Source organism: Callionymus lyra, chromosome 11, assembly GCF_982586985.1.
Source record: "Callionymus lyra chromosome 11, fCalLyr1.hap1.1, whole genome shotgun sequence".
NCBI lineage: Eukaryota > Metazoa > Chordata > Actinopteri > Syngnathiformes > Callionymidae > Callionymus > Callionymus lyra.
The window spans coordinates 2716795-2738926 of record NC_141828.1 but is presented as its reverse complement, the minus strand read 5'-3'; the positions used below and the strand labels follow the sequence as shown (position 1 = coordinate 2738926).

General features: G+C 40.6%; 2 protein-coding genes and 1 pseudogene across 3 annotated transcripts; all 3 read left to right on the top strand.

The window, feature by feature from the left end:
* Positions 1-251: 251 nt before the first annotated feature.
* LOC148068930 (uncharacterized) lies at positions 252-3643 on the top strand. Its single transcript, XM_087802598.1, has 2 exons — positions 252-278; positions 1672-3643. The coding sequence occupies exons 1-2, from the start codon at positions 257-259 to the stop codon at positions 2916-2918; spliced, it is 1269 nt and encodes a 422-aa protein (XP_087658724.1). The 5' UTR covers positions 252-256; the 3' UTR covers positions 2919-3643.
* Positions 3644-4478: 835 nt separating this feature from the next.
* Positions 4479-12387, top strand: LOC148068929 (uncharacterized). Its single transcript, XM_087802600.1, has 2 exons — positions 4479-4513; positions 9945-12387. The coding sequence occupies exons 1-2, from the start codon at positions 4492-4494 to the stop codon at positions 11051-11053; spliced, it is 1131 nt and encodes a 376-aa protein (XP_087658726.1). The 5' UTR covers positions 4479-4491; the 3' UTR covers positions 11054-12387.
* A 1244-nt stretch (positions 12388-13631) lies between these two features.
* Positions 13632-19224, top strand: LOC148068928 (uncharacterized; annotated as a pseudogene). Its single transcript, XR_015712992.1, has 2 exons — positions 13632-13666; positions 17781-19224. The product of XR_015712992.1 is annotated as an uncharacterized LOC148068928 (transcript).
* Positions 19225-22132: the final 2908 nt, after the last annotated feature.

Genomic DNA, 22132 nt, shown 5'->3' with positions numbered 1-22132 from the left:
TTCGTCACGTGTTTATTTCATAACAACACAATACGTTTAAAATCATTGTTGGACAACTTTGACTCCACGTTAAAGAGTTTTTAAACCGCTTTCAAATAAATCCCGCGCATGCGCAGCCCGGACACTGTAGGTTGAACGTTTGGTCTTTGTGAGAGAACCGTAGTGGCGTCATCAAGTTTGCGACGCCGCGCATGCGCAGCCAGGATAGTGTATGATGTACTGACAGGATCCACATCCCCGAGTTTCAAAATCCAAGATGGCGGCGCGCATTGTCAACAGTGAGTTGAGCTCCTGTAATGTTGTGTTTATTCCACTTTAACTAGTGTTTTCACCACTACGTCGGTCGAGTCTACATTCTTGTTCGACGCATATGTATAGAAGTGTTTCTGAAGTGTTTTAAATGTATATGTAAACTATAATGCGGACAGTGCTAACAGTGGCTAACGCTAGCTAACACTGTTATTGTAGTGAAATATAGAGAGAAATATCATGAAAACTGTTGTTCGAAATGTATTTGAGTCGAATGTTCACCGAGAGAATTCATCAATATTGTTGCCTTATTGTTTTTATTATTACGTTTTGGGGAAACAGTGATTTTAAATATCGTGACTTTATTTTAAATCTCAAACAGGAGGAAACGCATTTTTGCTAAAAAAAAAGAAGAAGTGTTTTTACAGGCTTCTAACATCGTTAAACGCTTATTGTGAAACCTATACGTCTCTTTACCAGGTCTCTAGGAAAACAAAGTTGAGTTTACAATATTTTAACTTATATATTTCACAACAAACTCACCATCAACAATGATATCTTCTGTGTAATTGTTCTATATTCACATTTAAAACAGAATACAATGGAATATATCTCTTCTAGTCTAACAAAACAAATACTGAGGTAGTACAATCTTGAGAATAAACTCGCTGGTGAAATATGTGTAAGAATATAAATAATGTCTAAACACTGTGTTGTATAACTTTTATTTGTCTTCACTCTTGTTGCTTAAGAACTATTCTGAGCTTTAAAGTGAACATATTGTCTTGCGGTGACTATTAAATCCATCTTAGGATTCCTAATGCACTATAATAAGTCACGATGTCTCGATCCAGATTTTTCAGTCCATCCAATAGTTTGAGCGATTAGTTTCACTGACACTCGATGTACATATGCTTCAGCTGAGAACATGAATCTATGGAATATTTTTGTACAACGTCAAAGTAAAAAAACACAAAATAAGTTAAAAAGTTGGGGTTAAATTGTTAACAATGCTTAGAACACAATTTACTATTATTATTCATTCATTCTCTTATGGGGATCACAGGGGGGCTGGAGTCTGTCCCAGCTTCTTGGGGCAAGAGACGGGGGACACCCTGGACAGGACGCCAGTCTGTCACAGGACACACAAAGACACAATTATTCACATTTAATTTTAAAGATCTTCCACAGTGGGCAGTCCTTAGTTAGCGTTTATTTCCCCGAAGTTACATGATTTATTGACAATGACCGTTTAAGTTGTTTTCTTGGCTCCGGTCTGTTGTATAACTTTCCTCTTTTGGTGTAAACACATCCCATAAAATAGACACAGGGGAGCAGGTCAGGACTTGAGCTTCCCACACGACAGGAACTCAAAGAAAGAAGGAATGATCCAGAGACTGAAGTGTGTTTGTGTCCCTGTAGATGTTCTGCAGGTGCTGGTAAAGGAAGAAGAAGTTTCTAGTGAGGAGCAGGAGGAGTGCAGCTCCAGTCTGAGTCATGAGGAACAAGAACCTCGTGTCTTCAAAAGAGAAAACGAAGTTTCCTTCACTCCTGTCCATGAGAAGGTTAAAGATGAAGAAGATGAAGGAGAGTCTTTGACCAGCTGGACAATCAAAGGCATCAAAATAGAAGCTGATGAAAAAGAATGTGGAGGACCAGAACCAGACTTGAATTCAATTCTACTCTCTGACCACCAGAGGTCGCCGTCTTCTGAATCTGACACTGATGACAGTGAAGACTGGAGAGAAACCAGTGACTCTCTGTCAACTTCAAACTCTGTGAAGAATCGGATGGTTGCTGTCAGCAAAAAGAAAGATGATCAGAGGTCAGTGACCTGTTCTGAGTGTGGGAAGAAATGTCCCTCAAAGTTTCACCTGAAGATACACATGCGGATTCACACTGGAGAAAAACCTTACATCTGCTCTCATTGTAATAAAGGTTTTACACGTAGTTCATCGCTAAAGACGCATTTGAGATATCACACTGGAGAAAAACCTTACGTCTGCTCTGAGTGTGGCAAAGGTTTTACAAGTAGTGGAGGCCTGAAGACACATTTGAGAATTCACACTCGAGAAAAACCTTACGTCTGCTCTGAGTGTGGCAAAGGTTTTACAACTAGTGGAGGCCTGAAGGCACATTTGAGAATTCACACCGGAGAAAAACCTTTCGTCTGCTCCCAGTGTGGTAAATATTTTACAAACAGTGGAGGCCTGAAAGCACATGTGAGAATTCACACTGGAGAAAAACCTTACGTCTGTTCTGAGTGTGGTAAAGGTTTTACAACTAGTGGAGAGCTGAAGTTACATGTGAGAGGTCACTCTGGAGAAAAACCTTACATCTGCTCTCATTGTAACAAAGGTTTTACACGTAGTTCATCTTTAACGACGCATGTGAGAATGCACACTGGAGAAAAACCTTACATCTGCTCTCAGTGTGGTAAAGGTTTTACAAGTAGTGGAGACCTGAAGGCACATTTGAGAATTCACACTGGAGAAAAACCTTACGTCTGCTCTGAGTGTGGTAAAGGTTTTACAATTAGGAGAGACCTGAAAGCACATGTGAGAATTCACACTGGAGAAAAACCTTACATCTGCTCTCACTGTGGTAAAGGTTTTACAACTAGTAGAGACTGTACTAAACACATGAGACTTCACTCTGGAAAGTCTTAAGATGCACATACAAGTATTACATCACAATATAATCCAAGTGTGTTTTGTAAAACTCTACAACTGTAGTTGGAATATATCTATGGAATATACATAACAACCTTGAACTGGAGAACCTTGCGCCCTCTGACCACCACAGATGACACCATTTGTCTCATCTCAAGAACTGATCATTTAAGAAATGGTAATTATTTAACACCTCTCACAACTGAACTGAGTAAAACTGATCTGTTTTGATACCAGCAGGAAGTTAATATTGCTGCTGGTTATGTACAGACGCATCCCTCTATTCAGGGGTCATGTGTCCTTCATGAATGAATGAGACGATCTATAGATGCATGGATGTGTAAACCTCATGAGGATGTTTGATGTAACATTGTGTAACATTATACATGACAATCAGATTTACTGATTTGATGAACAATTTTAAACATATTTCAGCATTTCTTAAAAGAGCCGGCAACACGAAACACTTTCTTCTGATCAGACACTTTATCAACTCATTTGTTGATTTTTACTCGTCATTATCTGTTTCTCCCTGATTTGAAAGTGTTTTTACAGGAATTCAGAGTCTTCAAAATCAAATCTTATGTACTAGTCTTTTGAAATAAATGGTTGTAGAATATCCTAAAGTGATGTTTTTTTTGTATTAACGTTGTTCTCCTGAAGTAACTTTATCGGTGTTTCATTTAATTTTCAGAATTGTTGTAATAAAATTGTCAAACAATCTTAAAGTCGAATTCACTCAGAAAACCAGTGCAGCAGCAAACACAGGATTGAAGTTGATCCATAATCTCTCCGTCATCGTCGGCCCTGATGGACATCGATGCATGTTCGTGTGTGACTTTCTTTCTGTTGTGTTTTTACAGATAATATATTTAAATACATGTTAAAATACTTTGGGTTTAATATTGAATCCCAAAGAAAGCTTAAGATGTATAACAATGTTTTAATTATTCAATTACTGTCATCTTTTGTCACCTCTGTGGTAATTACACTGTTTTTACTCTTGTTTCATTGAAATATGCAAATGAGAAATATGCAGATGAGAACCATCAACGTCATCATCAGTGCGACGTCACAAATCAAAAAGCACTGCAACCATGGCAACCCACAGACACGACGGTGGACAGAGGCGCTAGTTTTGTACGTCATCAAATGCTACTTTAGAAATCACTGAATAAAAATAAAGCTCATTATAAATCAATTCATTTCAAACAGACTATGGTTTGTATCGTACAGTTAGTCAAAGTTTAGATTTAGATTATATTATTCTCTGTCCAAACATTTATTTATGATTCGTTTAATAATAGCGATGTGTACAAAATACTAATGAAGTAAACAAAGATCGGATGTTCGTCACGTGTTTATTTCATAACAACACAATAAGTTTACAATCATTGTTGGACAACTTTGACTCCACGTTAAAGAGGAAATCCCGCGCATGCGCAGCCCGGATACTGTAGGTTGAACGTGTTTGGCGTTATCAAGTTCGCGACGCGACGCCGCGCATGCGCAGCCAGGATAGTGTATGATGTACTGACAGGATCCACATCCCCGAGTTTCAAAATCCAAGATGGCGGCGCGCATTGTCAACAGTGAGTTGAGCTCCTGTAATGTTGTGTTTATTCCACTTTAACTAGTGTTTTCACCACTACGTCGGTCGAGTCTACATTCTTGTTCGACGCATATGTATAGAAGTGTTTCTGAAGTGTTTTAAATGTATATGTAAACTATAATGCGGACAGTGCTAACAGTGGCTAACGCTAGCTAACACTGTTATTGTAGTGAAATATAGAGAGAAATATCATGAAAATTGTTGTTCGAAATGTATTTGAGCCGAATGTTCACCGAGAGAATTCATCAATATTGTTGCCTTATTGTTTTTATTATTACGTTTTGGGTAAACAGTGATTTTAAATATCGTGACTTTATTTTAAATCTCAAACAAGAGGATACGCATTTTTGCTAAAAAAAAAAGAAGTGTTTTTACAGGCTTTAACATCGTTAAACGCTTATTGTGAAACCTATACATCTCTTTACCAGGTCTCTAGGAAAACAAAGTTGAGTTTACAATATTTAAACTTATATATTTCACAACAAACTCACCATCAACAATGATATCTTCTGTGTAATTGTTCTATATTCACATTTAAAACAGAATACAATGGAATATATCTCTTCTAGTCTAACAAAACAAATACTGAGGTAGTACAATCTTGAGAATAAACTCGCTGGTGAAATATGTGTAAGAATATAAATAATGTCTAAACACTGTGTTGTATAACTTTTATTTAAGGTAAGGTAAGGTAAGGTAAAACTTTATTGATTGAAAATTGTTTTTCCAGTAGCCAGCAATTTTTCATAAACAATAAAAAAGAATACATAAAAAATAAAATAAGAAAATAACATAAGAGGAAGAACAAGATGACACAATCTAAGTCTAAAGATAAAGACAAAGAACATAGGTCAAAGAAAAAGGATACAAAGACTAACATGGAACAGAACATTCAGATACTCTCACTCCACTCCTGCCCCCGAACTCAGAATTGTACAATTTAATAGCCCGAGGGATGAATGAGTCCCTGAGTCTATTAGTGTTGCACCTGGGTAGGAGCATTCGTGCTTCATCTGCTTCTCTGCTCACTGATGACAGTGTTCAGAGGATGACTGTCATCATCCATGATGGACAGTAGTTTGTTCAATGATCTCCTCTCAGCAACTGTCACCAGTGAGTCCAGCTTCATTCCAACCACAGAGCCAGACCTCCTGATCAACCTGTCCAACCTGTTGACCTGTTGACCTGTTGACCTCCTCTTGGACACATTTCAACCCCAACACACCACAGCATAGAACATGACACTGGCCACCACAGTGCTCTTTTGATCCAACTGGGCCCTAGAGGCTGAACAGCTTAGTCAATTGTTTGCTAGAAATCAAACAATGAGTGAAAACACTTTACAGCTAAATGTGGACAAAACTGAAACACTGGTGATTGTTGATGATAAAGTTCAGGGTTGAGTCAGTACTTGAGTGACTTAGGTCAGTCTGTCAAACTGAGCCTGAGAAACCTGGGTGTTGTATTTGATAAAGACATGTCTCTTGTTCAACACTGTAGAAAACTGACCAGAAACTGTTTCCTTCAACTGAGAAAAATCTCTAAACTTAGGAAAATGTTGTCACAACATGATCTGGATCTTATAATCCATGCGTTTGTTTCTTCTCGTCTGGACTATTGTAACAGTTTGTTTTCATGTCTTAACAAGAAGGATGTGTCTCGCCTGCAGTTGATTCAGAACTCTGAGCCGCTCTAGTAGAAGAACTCACATTTCTCCGGTCCTTAAAACTCTTCACTGGCTTCCAGTTTCTTTCAGGATCAACTTTTAAATTCTGGTTCTTACTTTCAGTTCTATTCATGGTCAGGCTCCTCCTTACATCACTGATCTGATCCAGCCTTACACCCCAGCTCGGGCTCTGAGGTCTGTGGATCAGAATCTACTTATGGTTCCACGCACACGGCTCAGGACCAGAGGAGAGAAATCTTTTCAGGCTGTTGCTCCTAAGCTTTGGAACGATCTTCTCTCTCTTTGCTCTTGATGATCTACGGACTCCTTTAAGAAACATCTTAAGACGTTTCTATTTGTTCAGGCTTTTCCTTGAATTTCTCGAACTCCTGTGTTGTTCTCAGTATTATCTTGATCTTTAAAGTATGTACTTTTTTGAGTATTGTTTTGATTGTTTAAGCGCTTTGTGACCCTGGTCTCGAAAAGCGCTATATAAATAAATATTACTTACTTACTTACTTACTTACAGACTGGTAGAACATGCAGAGGAGCTTCTTGCAGATGTTAAATGATCGAAGCCTCCTCAGAAAGTACAGTCTACTCTGAACCTTCTTATATACATGGTCTGTATTGCAGGACCAGTCCAGTTTACTGTCCATCCACACACCGAGGTACTTATAGTTGTCCACTATCTCCACCTCGTTGCCTCTGATGGACACTGGACATGGCTTTGTCCTGGACCTCCCGAAGTCCAAGACCAGCTCCTTGGTCTTTGAGGTGTTCAGCTGCAAGTGGTTCCTCTCACTCCAGTGTACTCGTCTTCGCTGTTGTCCCTGATGCATCCAACAATAGCAGTGTCGTCAGCATACTTCTGGACGAGACTCAGCTCTGAGTTGTAGCAGAAGTCTGAAGTGTAGATGGTGAAGAGGAGAGGGGCCAGTACTGTCCCCTGAGGTGCTCCTGTACTGCACACCACAGTGTCAGACTTGATATCCGTAAGATAGTCCGTAATCCAGGAGACCAGACCAGGGTCCACATACATCTTAGTCAATTTGTCCTGCAGCAGAGTGGGTTGGATAGTGTTGAAGGCACTAGAAAAGTCCAGGAACGGGATTCTCACTGAACCACTTCCTTTATCCAAGTGGGAGTAGATGCAGGAGGTGAAGGATGGCATCTTCCACACCAACTGCTGGCTGGTAGGAAAACTGCATGGGGTCTTGCGCGTGCTGGACTTGTGGCCTGAGATATTTGAGGACCAGCTGCTCCAGTGTCTTCATCAGCTGCGAAGTCAGTGCCACCGTCTGTAATCGCTCAGCACATTTGGTCGGATCTTTTTAGGGACTGGAACGATACAGGAAGTCTTCCACAGAGTTGGTACTTTCTCCTGCCGTAGACTGAGGTTGAAGACATGCTGGAGTGGCTCAGCTAGTTCAGCAGCGCAGGTCTTTAGCAGTCGAGCAGACACCTTATCAGGACCAACAGCCTTCCCTGGACGAATCCTCCGAAGTACATCCTGTACCTGGAGTGAGGTGAAGCTGGGAAGTGGTTGTGTGGAGCTGAGGGGGGCACAAGAAGGTGGGGCAGGTCCTGAGGCGGGCAGCAGTGAGGGTGAGGTGACCTGCTCAAACCTGTTGAAAAAGTTGTTCAGTCCATTTGCCTCCTCCACCGTGTCCACTGCAGTCAGAGAGGCCTTGGTCTTGTGTCCAGTGATGGTTTTAACACCATCCCAGACTCTCTTATTTCTTCTCGGCTCAGCTTCTCCTCCAACCTCCTCCTGTAGGTGTCCTTTGCCTCCTTCAAGCATCGCTTCACCTCCTGCTGAGCTGACCTCATGGCGTCCCTGTCTCTGCTCCTGAATGCCACTTTCTTCCTGTTAAGGACATCCTTGACCTCCTTTGTTACCCACGGTTTATTATTAGGGTTACAGCGGACAGTCTTAGTAGGGGCGACAACGTCCAAGCAGAAATTTAAATAATCTGTTAGACAGTGTGTCTGACCCTCGATGTCCTCACCATGAGACCTCAGCAGCACATCCCAGTCTGTTGTTTCAAAACAGTCTCTGATGGCGTCCTCCACAGCTGGTGTCCACTTTCTGATTGTCTTAGTGGTCACAGTCTGTCTCTGCACCAGAGGAATGTACTGTGACTGAAGGTGGACCAGGTTATGATCGGACCTTCCAAGTGGAGGAAGAGATTTGGCTCTGTAGGCGTCCTTCAAGTTGGAATAAAGAAGGTCAATTTTCCTGTTTTTCCTGGTGGGACAATCCACAGCCTGATGGAAAGTAGGCAGAGTAGAGTCCAGGTTGATTAAAGTCTCCAGAGATGATGATAAACGCGTCAGGATGTTGATTCTGAAGCCGAGCTGTCATTGTGTGGATCTTCTCACAGGCAGATGGCGCCGCAGCGCTCGCAGGAATGTAGACACACAGCGCGATCACGTGACTGAACTCACGCGGTAGATAATATGGACGCATGCTGACAGCCAACAGTTCTAAATCTTGACAACACGAGACTTTCTTCACAGTAACGTGTCCCGGACTACACCAGCGTTTATTCACGTACATGATCAGACCTCCTGCTCTGACGGAGCTGAAACCAGGCAGCTCCACGAGTGAGTCCGAAGTCAGTGAGTGAGCCACGTCTCCGTGAAGATCAACAAGCTGCTCTCTCTGTAGATCCGCTGGTTGTTGAGGGCAGACAGCTCGTCCATCTTATTCGTCAGTGAATTGACGTTCCCCATCGTGATCGTTGGGATCGTTGATCTTCGACGTCTCCGATTGTCCGTTAGCTTAGCCTTTAGCCTCTTCCCTGCCCGACAGCCACGATAACGGCGCTGAAGTCAGATCGGGATCTCGTGGCGATCTCCAGCCCGTGCCATTGACTTCAGCGACAGTAGATCCTCTCTTGAGTAAACAGGACGATTCTCCCCATGTTCAAAAGTATCCATTTAAAAAAATTACAGTAAAAAAAATTAATGAAAAACAGAAAATTATAGAAATTGCTGCGGAGCTACTGGAGAGGCAGCCGTCCTCGTCGGCGCCTTTAATGTATTACAATTTGTCTTCACTCTTGTTGCTTAAAAACTATTCTGAGCTTTAAAGTGAACATATTGTCTTGCGGTGACTATTAAATCCATCTTAGGATTCATAATGCACTATAATAAGTCACGATGTCTCGATCCAGATTTTTCAGTCCATCCAATAGTTTGAGCGATTAGTTTCACTGACACTCGATGTACATATGCTTCAGCTGAGAACATGAATCTATGGAATATTTTTGTACAACGTAACAAGTAAAAAAACACAAAAAAGGTTAAAAAGTTAAATTGTTAACAATGCTTAGAACACAATTTACTATTATTATTCATTCATTCTCTTATGGGGATCACAGGGGGGCTGGAGTCTGTCCCAGCTTCTTGGGGCAAGAGACGGGGGACACCCTGGACAGGACGCCAGTCTGTCACAGGACACACAAAGACACAATTATTCACATTTAATTTTAAAGATCTTCCACAGTGGGCAGTCCTTAGTTAGCGTTTATTTCCCCGAAGTTACATGATTTATTGACAATGACCGTTTAAGTTGTTTTCTTGGCTCCGGTCTGTTGTATAACTTTCCTCTTTTGGTGTAAACACATCCCATAAAATAGACACAGGGGAGCAGGTCAGGACTTGAGCTTCCCACACGACAGGAACTCAAAGAAAGAAGGAATGATCCAGAGACTGAAGTGTGTTTGTGTCCCTGTAGATGTTCTGCAGGTGCTGGTAAAGGAAGAAGAAGTTTCTAGTGAGGAGCAGGAGGAGTGCAGCTCCAGTCTGAGTCATGAGGAACAAGAACCTCGTGTCTTCAGAAGAGAAAACGAAGTTTCCTTCACTCCTGTCCATGAGAAGGTTAAAGATGAAGAAGATGAAGGAGAGTCTTTGACCAGCTGGACAATCAAAGACATCAAAATAGAAGCTGATGAAAAAGAATGTGGAGGACCAGAACCAGACTTGAATTCAATTCTACTCTCTGACCACCAGAGGTCACCGTCTTCTGAATCTGACACTGATGACAGTGAAGACTGGAGAGAAACCAGTGACTCTCTGTCAACTTCAAACTCTGTGAAGAACCGGATGGTTGCTCTCAGCAAAAAGAAAGATGATCAGAGGTCAGTGACCTGTTCTGAGTGTGGGAAGAAATGTCCCTCAAAGTCTCACCTGAAGATACACATGCGGATGCACACTGGAGAAAAACCTTACATCTGCTCCCAGTGTGGCAAAGGTTTTAAAATTGATTCACACCTGAAGACACACATGAGAAGTCACACTGGAGAAAAACCTTACATCTGCTCTCAGTGTGGCAAAGGTTTTACAACTAATGGAGGCCTGAAGATACATGTGAGAAATCACACTGGAGAAAAACCTTACGTCTGTTCTGAGTGTGGTAAAGGTTTTAAAACTAGTGGAGACCTGAAGGCACATTTTACAATTCACACTGGAGAAAAACCTTACGTCTGCTCTCATTGTGGTAAAGGTTTTAGACATAGTTTAAATCTAAAGACGCATGTGAGAATACACACTGGAGAAAAACCTTATAACTGTTCTCAGTGTGGTAAAGCTTTTACAAACCGTTGGGACATGAAAGTACATGAGCGAATTCACACAGGAGAAAAATCGTACATTTGTTCTCTGTGTGGTAAAGGTTTTACAAGCAGTAGTTGCCTGAAGAGACATGCGAGAGTTCACACTGGAGAAAAACCTAACATTTGCTCTATGTGTGGTAAAGTTTTTAAAAAAAGTGGAAACCTGAAGAAACACATGAGAACTCACACTGGAGAGACTTTAGAGGCACATAAAAGTATTACACCTCAATAAAACCCAGATGTGAGTCTTAAAACTGTACTACTGGAGTTGGAATATCGGGCATGTTATTTTATTTAACAATGTTTTAGTTATTATTAGTGTTGATTTAAATGAGTCGAAATTCAAATTTTTACTTATTTTTACTCACCCTCATGATCACTAATGTTGATTATAATCGGAGTAATCTGTTCTTTTTGGAGTTATAGACAAAAATGTTTTTTCATTTTAATGTAGCGACTGGAGCTCAGTTGTCTTCGTCTTCCTTCCTAAATGAATTAAAGCATCGACATGAGGAATTGAATTGAGTCTATATTTCAGTTTGTTTTTAGCTAAAGCTACGAGACCATCATCCTAAATGTTGTGCATGAGCACTGACACTCTCAATGTGTTTCAATGAGGAAAGATTTCCGACTGCAGCTGAGAGGCTGAGCACTTCCACTAAAAACAAACTTCAAATATAGACCTGTTTGAATCTTTCCTGAACAATTCTTCTCATGTGGAGCTTCAATACAAGAGGGACGTTACAGACGAGCAGAATGAAGGTATTTCGATGTTTTTTAGTGTTTTTTTTTTTTTTGGGACGAAGATGAAAATGAACAAACTTTCCCTCAATTCTAAAAAAGAACAGATTACTACTAATGGATAGATAGGTAATTAACTTTATTGATTCATCTGGAGATTAAATGACTAATCATAATAATAATCCCAACCCTAGATCAAGGTTGAGTAGAAAATGAGTGGAATTTGAAGTTTGGCTGAACTATTATGTTTATTGATGTATTTTGCAGTTACGGAGAAAATTGGTCATTTAGATGATTCGTCTTTGAAACTTTAGACACTGTGATGGACTATGTCTGCTCTTTTTCATGTGTTTTCTCATTTTTTTGTTCATCATGAACTTCAACCACTTTTTACCTGCATTGAATCTTTAAGTTTCAGTGTGTTGAGGAATGAATGTCAATAATTGAGAAAAGTGATTCATAAAATGATGTCCTTCATGAATGAATGAGACGATCTATAGATGCATGGATGTGTAAACCTCCTGAGTATGTTTGATGGAACATTGTACATGACAATCAGATTTACTGATTTGATGAACAATTTTAAACAAATTTCGTTATTATCTGTTTCTCCCTGATTTGAAAGTGTTTTTACAGGAATTCAGAGTCTTCAAAATCAAATCTTATGTACTAGTCTTTTGAAATAAATGGTTGTAGAATATCCTAAAGTGATGTTTTTTTTTATATCAACGTTGTTCTCCTGAAGTAACTTTATCGGTGTTTCATTTCATTTTCAGAATTGTTGTAATAAAATTGTCATCGTCGGCCCTGATGGACATCGATGCATGTTCGTGTGTGACTTTCTTTCGGTTTTTACAGATAATATATTTAAATACATTTTAAAATACTTTGGGTTTAATATTTAATCACAAAGAAGGTTTAAGATGTATAACAATGTTTTAATAATTCAATTACTGTCGTCTTTTGTCGCCTCTGTGGTAATTACACTGTTTTTACTCTTGTTTCATTGAAATATAAAAATGTACACGTCATCTGCAGGCTGTGAACATGTTGTTGACACATCTGTTGCCATAACAACTGCAGCAGCACCAACTTTTTTATCCTGTTTATGAGACATATCTGACAGAAATGAAGCAACTTAACAAGAAACATCAAGAAATAAAGAACGTATAACATCAGCAATATCTGATCAAATTAGATCATGTAAAGGTGATAAAGTTGTATCAACTTATTTGAAGGTTTCTGTGTGTGTGAGGATCTACTATGACCACTTCGAGGAATACGTGATGCCAAAGAAGAACACCCTATTTGCCAGATCCAGGTTTCATGAGAAAGTGCAGGGTAACACAGAAACAACAGTTTGTCACGGAGCTGAAGCTGCTGGTGAAAGACTGTGTTTGCAAGTGAGGATGAGATGATCTGCGACCGCGTCGTGTTTGGAATCAACTCAGAGTGAGAGAGAAACCTTTGAACCTTCAGAAGTGACTTGGAGAAAGCAGTGGACGTTGCTAGAGCACACGAACTCTCTCAGGCACAGATGAGAACCATCAACGTCATCATCAGTGCGACGTCACAAATCAAAAAGCACTGCAACCATGGCAACCCACAGACACGACGGTGGACAGAGGCGCTAGTTTTGTACGTCATCAAATGCTACTTTAGAAATCACTGAATAAAAATAAAGCTCATTATAAATCAATTCATTTCAAACAGGCTATTGTTTGTATCGTACAGTTAGTCAAAGTTTATATTTAGATTATTTTATTCTCTGTCCAAACATTTATTTATGAATCGTTTAATAATAGCGATGTGTACAAAATACTAATGAAGTAAACAAAGATCGGATGTTCGTCACGTGTTTATTTCATAACAACACAATACGTTTAAAATCATTGTTGGACAACTTTGACTCCACGTTAAAGAGTTTTTAAACCGCTTTCCAGTAAATCCCGCGCATGCGCAGCCCGGATACTGTAGGTTGAACGTGTTTGGCGTCATCAAGTTCGCGACGCCGCGCATGCGCAGGCAAGATAGTGTATGATGTACTGACAGGATCCACATCCCCGAGTTTCAAAATCCAAGATGGCGGCGCGCATTGTCAACAGTGAGTTGAGCTCCTGTAATGTTGTGTTTATTCCACTTTAACTAGTGTTTTCACCACTACGTCGGTCGAGTCTACATTCTTGTTCGACGCATATGTATAGAAGTGTTTCTGAAGTGTTTTAAATGTATATGTAAACTATAATGCGGACAGTGCTAACAGTGGCTAACGCTAGCTAACACTGTTATTGTAGTGAAATATAGAGAGAAATATCATTAAAACTGTTGTTCGAAATGTATTTGAGCCGAATGTTCACCGAGAGAATGCATTAATATTGTTGCCTTATTGTTTTTATTATAACGTTTTGGGGAAACAGTGATTTAAATTATCGTGACTTTATTTTGGAACTAAACTATTGGATGGACTGAAAAATCTGGATCGAGACATCGTGACTTATTATAGTGCATTATGAATCCTAAGATGGATTTAATAGTCACCGCAAGACAATATGTTCACTTTAAAGCTCAGAATAGTTCTTAAGCAACAAGAGTGAAGACAAATAAAAGTTATACAACACAGTGTTTAGACATTATTTATATTCTTACACATATTTCACCAGCGAGTTTATTCTCAAGATTGTACTACCTCAGTATTTGTTTTGTTAGACTAGAAGAGATATATTCCATTGTATTCTGTTTTAAATGTGAATATAGAACAATTACACAGAAGATATCATTGTTGATGGTGAGTTTGTTGTGAAATATATAAGTTAAAATATTGTAAACTCAACTTTGTTTTCCTAGAGACCTGGTAAAGAGATGTATAGGTTTCACAATAAGCGTTTAACGATGTTAGAAGCCTGTAAAACACTTTTGAAAAAACACTCATTTTTAGTAACAATGCGTTTCCTCTTGTTTGAGATTTAAAATAAAGTCACGATATTACAACGAAAGTTACGTATGTAACTACGGTTCTATGAGTCCTGGATGACCGCCTGAGGCGGTGCTTCAAGCACTGAATGTATCCATCTCGCGCATGCGCTGTTCGAGTGTTAATACCAAAAAGTAGCTTGGGACCCCTGATGACCCCGGATAGGGTATATCTTCCGGTGACATCAGAGGATCTGTTCCTTTTCATCTTCTCGCTGCGCAGGTAGATCGCATGTCACGAGCTAGATCAAAGTATTGGTTCTTTTGTGCGTTGGTAGTCTCTTGACTTCTGTCGGAGCTGCAAACCTTTCGCCCTCCAGAGGCTGCAAAGGACTTTGACGCTGAGAAGTTGTAGCGTCTTGTCGTGGACACTTCCGCCTCGGATCATCATCGTTTAGCTAATTACCAACTTTTCTTTTTACATTTTGTTCGGTGCAACCTGTTGTAATCACTTTTGGTTGCATTAATTCTTTGTTGGTGACGGCAGTGTGTTTGCTCCCTCTCCCAACATTGTACTCTCAATATTTATATATCATTGAATGTCAGTACAACCTGTTGTACTAGCATTAAGTTGTATTTTGATTACTTGTTGGTGACGGCAGTGTGTTTGCTCCCTCTCCCGACATTTTTACCGCTGATATACAGCGACCGTTATTAACTACCGGTGCAACCTATTACACTCGCTTTTGGTTATATTTTTATATTTGTTGGTGACGACAGTGTATTCGCTCCCTCTCCCAACATTTGTGCTACTTCTATCTCATTATATGGGACATCTTTTGCCTGCGTTTTTTTGCTCGGCATATTATTGTTTACATTAATTGGCGCCAACTCGGTTGTCGCATTATTCAGTTACCCTTAGCTGGTGAAGGCAGTGCTCTCGCTCCGATCCCTGCATGAACTGCAGCTTCATGCCCCGGGGAGTGAGGGCTGCTAGACTTGCTGAGGTGGAACAACTGTTGGGCCTTGTTTCATTGCCTGAGCAGTTGACCTCAGCCCAGCGACAGACTCCAGCTCAATCCGGCCGATCTAAACGTCGGGCTGCTGAGACTAGAGGCCCCACTTCTAGGAAGAAGGTTAAAGAGTCTGGACTTGCTTCCAAGGTGGACCAATTAGCAGAGGATTTTAATCAGATGAAATCCTTCTTCTTGGCCTTCAAGTCTGGGACTGGTGAAAGAGAGTTGGGTAATCCTGCTCCTCCTCCAGCCATCTTGGAACCAGAGGAAGATGTAAGTTACCCTCAGAGGAAAAGTATCTTCTTATGAGGAAATATGCTCCTCACATACTGAACTATTTGCATCTAGTTATTTATGTAAGTCAGCATTAATATGAAGATGATTAAATCCACACATCCTTCCATCATCACTGATTATCAGTCCATTCACTTCATTCAGTGCAAGTCATCTGAGTGAAGGATGTGAAGGTAGATCTTGTGGACTTGATCTTTATAAAAGTAGCTCGCAAACCGAAAAAGTGTGACACCCCTGTTTTAGATCATTTAAATAGAAAATTTAAGATTATGATAAATAAATACTTTCCATGGGTAACAATCATGGACTGACATTGATCTCTTCTTGAAGATGTGACTATTCCACAAAATATTATATCATTTGAATGTAGAATTTAGAGAAATTGATAATTAAATCATATGATTGGAGCTAGGAAGCATAATACTAATTGTCAAAGATGACATGGTTATTATATAAATCAATGATATTATCCCAAGTTAATATTGAATGGATGCGATACTGGCCTGATGACAGTCTGTTGCTCACAGTGGTACAATGGAGGCTCAGGGAGATGTTTGCTCAGACGCGAAAAAAATTAGAGGGAACATTAGTTGTGATGGCAGCCCTCTCGCCCCTGCAGTAGCAGGGCATGAAGATCCTACCCTATCCAGATGATTGGCTCATCTGTGCTCCGTCCCTGGACACCACAAGCCTTCTTTCCCATGTGTCTCGACTAGGTCTTGGGTTGAACTCTACAAAGAGTTGCCTGGTTCCCTCCAGAGCACAAAGATGACGCTCGATACCGTCTCAATGAAGGCCTGGCCGTCACCACAGCGGGTGGACGACCCGCCTCCTTCCCCTCTTTTGCAGGGGCAAGTGGTTGCATTATGTGGAGTTTCTGCGAGTCCTAGGCAAACTATTAGTTACATACGTAACTTTCGTTTTAAATATCGTGACTTTATTTTAAATCTCAAACAAGAGGAAACGCATTGTTGCTAAAAATGAGTGTTTTTTCAAAAGTGTTTTTACAGGCTTCTAACATCGTTAAACGCTTATTGTGAAACCTATACATCTCTTTACCAGGTCTCTAGGAAAACAAAGTTGAGTTTACAATATTTTAACTTATATATTTCACAACAAACTCACCATCAACAATGATATCTTCTGTGTAATTGTTCTATATTCACATTTAAAACAGAATACAATGGAATATATCTCTTCTAGTCTAACAAAACAAATACTGAGGTAGTACAATCTTGAGAATAAACTCGCTGGTGAAATATGTGTAAGAATATAAATAATGTCTAAACACTGTGTTGTATAACTTTTATTTGTCTTCACTCTTGTTGCTTAAGAACTATTCTGAGCTTTAAAGTGAACATATTGTCTTGCGGTGACTATTAAATCCATCTTAGGATTCATAATGCACTATAATAAGTCACGATGTCTCGATCCAGATTTTTCAGTCCATCCAATAGTTTGAGCGATTAGTTTCACTGACACTCGATGTACATATGCTTCAGCTGAGAACATGAATCTATGGAATATTTTTGTACAACGTCAAAGTAAAAAAACACAAAAAAGGTTAAAAAGTTAAATTGTTAACAATGCTTAGAACACAATTTACTATTATTATTCATTCATTCTCTTATGGGGATCACAGGGTGGCTGGAGTCTGTCCCAGCTTCTTGGGGCAAGAGACGGGGGACACCCTGGACAGGACGCCAGTCTGTCACAGGACACACAAAGACACAATTATTCACATTTAATTTTAAAGATCTTCCACAGTGGGCAGTCCTTAGTTAGCGTTTATTTCCCCGAAGTTACATGATTTATTGACAATGACCGTTTAAGTTGTTTTCTTGGCTCCGGTCTGTTGTATAACTTTCCTCTTTTGGTGTAAACACATCCCATAAAATAGACACAGGGGAGCAGGTCAGGACTTGAGCTTCCCACACGACAGGAACTCAAAGAAAGAAGGAATGATCCAGAGACTGAAGTGTGTTTGTGTCCCTGTAGATGTTCTGCAGGTGCTGGTAAAGGAAGAAGAAGTTTCTAGTGAGGAGCAGGAGGAGTGCAGCTCCAGTCTGAGTCATGAGGAACAAGAACCTCGTGTCTTCAAAAGAGAAAACGAAGTTTCCTTCACTCCTGTCCATGAGAAGGTTAAAGATGAAGAAGATGAAGGAGAGTCTTTGACCAGCTGGACAATCAAAGACATCAAAATAGAAGCTGATGAAAAAGAATGTGGAGGACCAGAACCAGACTTGAATTCAATTCTACTCTCTGACCACCAGAGGTCACCGTCTTCTGAATCTGACACTGATGACAGTGAAGACTGGAGAGAAACCAGTGACTCTCTGTCAACTTCAAACTCTGTGAAGAACCGGATGGTTGCTGTCAGCAAAAAGAAAGATGATCAGAGGTCAGTGACCTGTTCTGAGTGTGGGAAGAAATGTCCCTCAAAGTTTCACCTGAAGATACACATGCGGATTCACACTGGAGAAAAACCTTGCATCTGCTCTGAGTGTGGCAAAGGTTTTACAACTAGTGGAGGCCTGAAGGCACATTTGAGAATTCACACTGGAGAAAAACCTTACGTCTGCTCCCAGTGTGGTAAATATTTTACAAACAGTGGAGGCCTGAAAGCACATGTGAGAATTCACACTGGAGAAAAACCTTACCTCTGTTCTGAGTGTGGTAAAGGTTTTACAACTAGTGGAGACCTGAAGTTACATGTGAGAGGTCACTCTGGAGAAAAACCTTACATCTGCTCTCATTGTAACAAAGGTTTTACACGTAGTTCATCTTTAACGACGCATTTGAGAGTTCACTCTGGAGAAAAACCTTACGTCTGCTCCCAGTGTGGCAATTTTTTTACAACTAGTGGAGGCCTGAAGGCACATTTGAGAATTCACACCGGAGAAAAACCTTACGTCTGCTCCCAGTGTGGTAAATATTTTACAAACAGTGGAGGCCTGAAAGCACATGTGAGAATTCACACTGGAGAAAAACCTTACCTCTGTTCTGAGTGTGGTAAAGGTTTTACAACTAGTGGAGAGCTGAAGTTACATGTGAGAGGTCACTCTGGAGAAAAACCTTACATCTGCTCTCAATGTAACAAAGGTTTTACACGTAGTTCATCTTTAACGACGCATGTGAGAATGCACACTGGAGAAAAACCTTACATCTGCTCTCAGTGTGGTAAAGGTTTTACAAGTAGTGGAGACCTGAAGGTACATTTGAGAATTCACACTGGAGAAAAACCTTACATCTGCTCTCAGTGTGGTAAAGGTTTTACAAGTAGTGGAGGCCTGAAGGCACATTTGAGAATTCACACTGGAGAAAAACCTTACGTCTGTTCTCAGTGTGGTAAAGGTTTTATAATTAGGGGAGACCTGAAAGCACATGTGAGAATTCACACTGGAGAAAAACCTTACATCTGCTCTCAGTGTGGTAAAGGTTTTACAACTAGTAAAGGCTGTACTAAACACATGAGACTTCACTCTGGAAAGTCTTTAGATGCACATACAAGTATTACACCGCAATATAATCCAAGTGTGTTTTGTAAAACTATACAACTGTAGTTGGAATATATCTATGGAATATACATAACAACCATGAACTGGAGAACCTTGCGCCCTCTGACCACCACAGATGACACCATTTGTCTCATCTTAAGAACTGATCATTTAAGAAATGGTAATTATTTAACACCTCTTACAACTGAACTGAGTAAAACTGATCTGTTTTGATACCAGCAGGAAGTTAATATTGCTGCTGGTTATGTACAGACGCATCCCTGTATTCAGGGGTCATGTGTCCTTCATGAATGAATGAGACGATCTATAGATGCATGGATGTGTAAACCTCATGAGGATGTTTGATGTAACATTGTGTAACATTATACATGACAATCAGATTTACTGATTTGATGAACAATTTTAAACAAATTTCGTCATTATCTGTTTCTCCCTGATTTGAAAGTGTTTTTACAGGAATTCAGAGTCTTCAAAATCAAATCTTATGTACTAGTCTTTTGAAATAAATGGTTGTAGAATATCCTAAAGTGATGTTTTTTTGATATTAACGTTGTTCTCCTGAAGTAACTTTATCGGTGTTTCATTTAATTTTCAGAATTGTTGTAATAAAATTGTCAAACAATCTTAAAGTCAACTTCACTCAGAAAACCAGTGCAGCAGCAAACACAGGATTGAAGTTGATCCATAATCTCTCCGTCATCGTCGGCCCTGATGGACATCGATGCATGTTCGTGTGTGACTTTCTTTCTCTTGTGTTTTTACAGATAATATATTTAAATACGTTTTAAAATACTTTGGGTTTAATATTGAATCTCAAAGAAAGCTTAAGTATAATCATATTTTAGTAATAAATTACTGTCGTCTTTTGTCGCCTCAGGCTGTGAACATGTTGTTGACACATCTGTTGCCATAACAACTGCAGCAGCACCAACTTTTTTATCCTGTTTATGAGACATATCTGACAGAAATGAAGCAACTTAACAAGAAACATCAAGAAATAAAGAACGTATAACATCAGCGATATCTGATCAAATTAGATCATGTAAAGGTGATAAAGTTGTATCAACTTATTTGAAGGTTTCTGTGTGTGTGAGGATCTACTATGACCACTTCGAGGAATACGTGATGCCAAAGAAGAACACCCTATTTGCCAGATCCAGGTTTCATGAGAAAGTGCAGGGTAACACAGAAACAACAGTTTGTCACGGAGCTGAAGCTGCTGGTGAAAGACTGTGTTTGCAAGTGAGGATGAGATGATCCGCGACCGCGTCGTGTTTGGAATCAACTCAGAGTGAGAGAGAAACCTTTGAACCTTCAGAAGTGACTTGGAGAAAGCAGTGGACGTTGCTAGAGCACACGAACTCTCTCAGGCACAGATGAGAACCATCAACGTCATCATCAGTGCGACGTCACAAATCAAAAAGCACTGCAACCATGGCAACCCACAGACACGACGGTGGACAGAGGCGCTAGTTTTGTACGTCATCAAATGCTACTTTAGAAATCACTGAATAAAAATAAAGCTCATTATAAATCAATTCATTTCCAACAGATTATTGTTTGTATTGTACAGTTAGTCAACGTTTATATTTAGATTCTATTATTCTCTGTCCAAACATTTATTTATGATTCTGTGGCGGGCACTAGGACCTGCGCGGTTTTATCTCACCCATCAGGGTAGTGTGTTCGGGACAAACAGTCCAGTTTGGTTTTGCTGAGTGAAGAATAAAGTTGTGTTTTACATCATCCCTTGCTTCCTCACTCCTACCACATTGGTGACCCCGTTTCTGAGCATGTTTGGTGACGAAGACCACGGAGTTTCCTCCTCGGACATGTCTCGCTCACCTGCGCAGCCTGCCCCGCCTCCGCTGTTTAACTCCCGGACTTCTGGCAAAGTGATCCCGCGTCCTGGTTCCAGCATGTCGAGGCGCTGTTTCACCTTCGCGGAGTTAACGACGATGACTCCAAGTATTACCTGGTCGTGTCTGCACTCGATCAACAGACGACTCGTCGCTCCATGGCGCTGCTTCGAGATCCTCCACAGCGTCACAAGTATGTCGCGCTCAAAGATCTTCTGCTCCGGAGGTTTTCTCTCTCGGCGGCGGAGAGGGCAGAACGACTGCTGTCCTTGTCGGGTCTGGGCGACGGGTTGGCGGTGGATTTGATGGACAGTATGCTTTTACTACTGGGACCAGATGAAGGTGGATTTCTTTTTCTTCATTTATTTCTGCGTCAACTTCCTCCTCCTGTGCGCGCTGCACTTGCAAACTCTGCGTGCTTGACCGCGGGAGACTGTCGTGGTCTGGCCGAAGAAGCGGATCGTGTTCTGCTGGCGACCACACAGTTCCACGTGCAGAGTGTCTCCACTGTTCCGGAGGTCGGCGACGCTGGAGTGGTGGCGGGAGTGAGAAAGAGGCGCGAGAGCAGCTGGTGTCATTTCCATCAGCGTTTTGGCCGCAAAGCACGACGATGTGTTCCACCTTGCTCTTTTGAGGCTTCGGGAAACGCCAGCGCCAGCACCCAGTAGCAGCTGTGGGTTCTGGTGACCATGAAGAGCTGCTGTTCATCAAAGATTCAGTCTCCGGGACTTGTTTTTTGGTGGACTCGGGTTCACAGAAAAGTTTGCTCCCTGCGACCCACCGGGACTTAAAGACTCAGGGATGTGGGTTGCAGTTGAGTGCAGCAAATGGATCAAGCATCTCAACTTTTGGATCAAGGTTCGTGACTGTGAATTTTCAGGGACACACATTCAAGTGGGACTTTGTAGTAGCTTCTATTACTGTTCCTATTATTGGCACAGACTTCCTGTGTGCAAATGGGTTACTTGTAGAT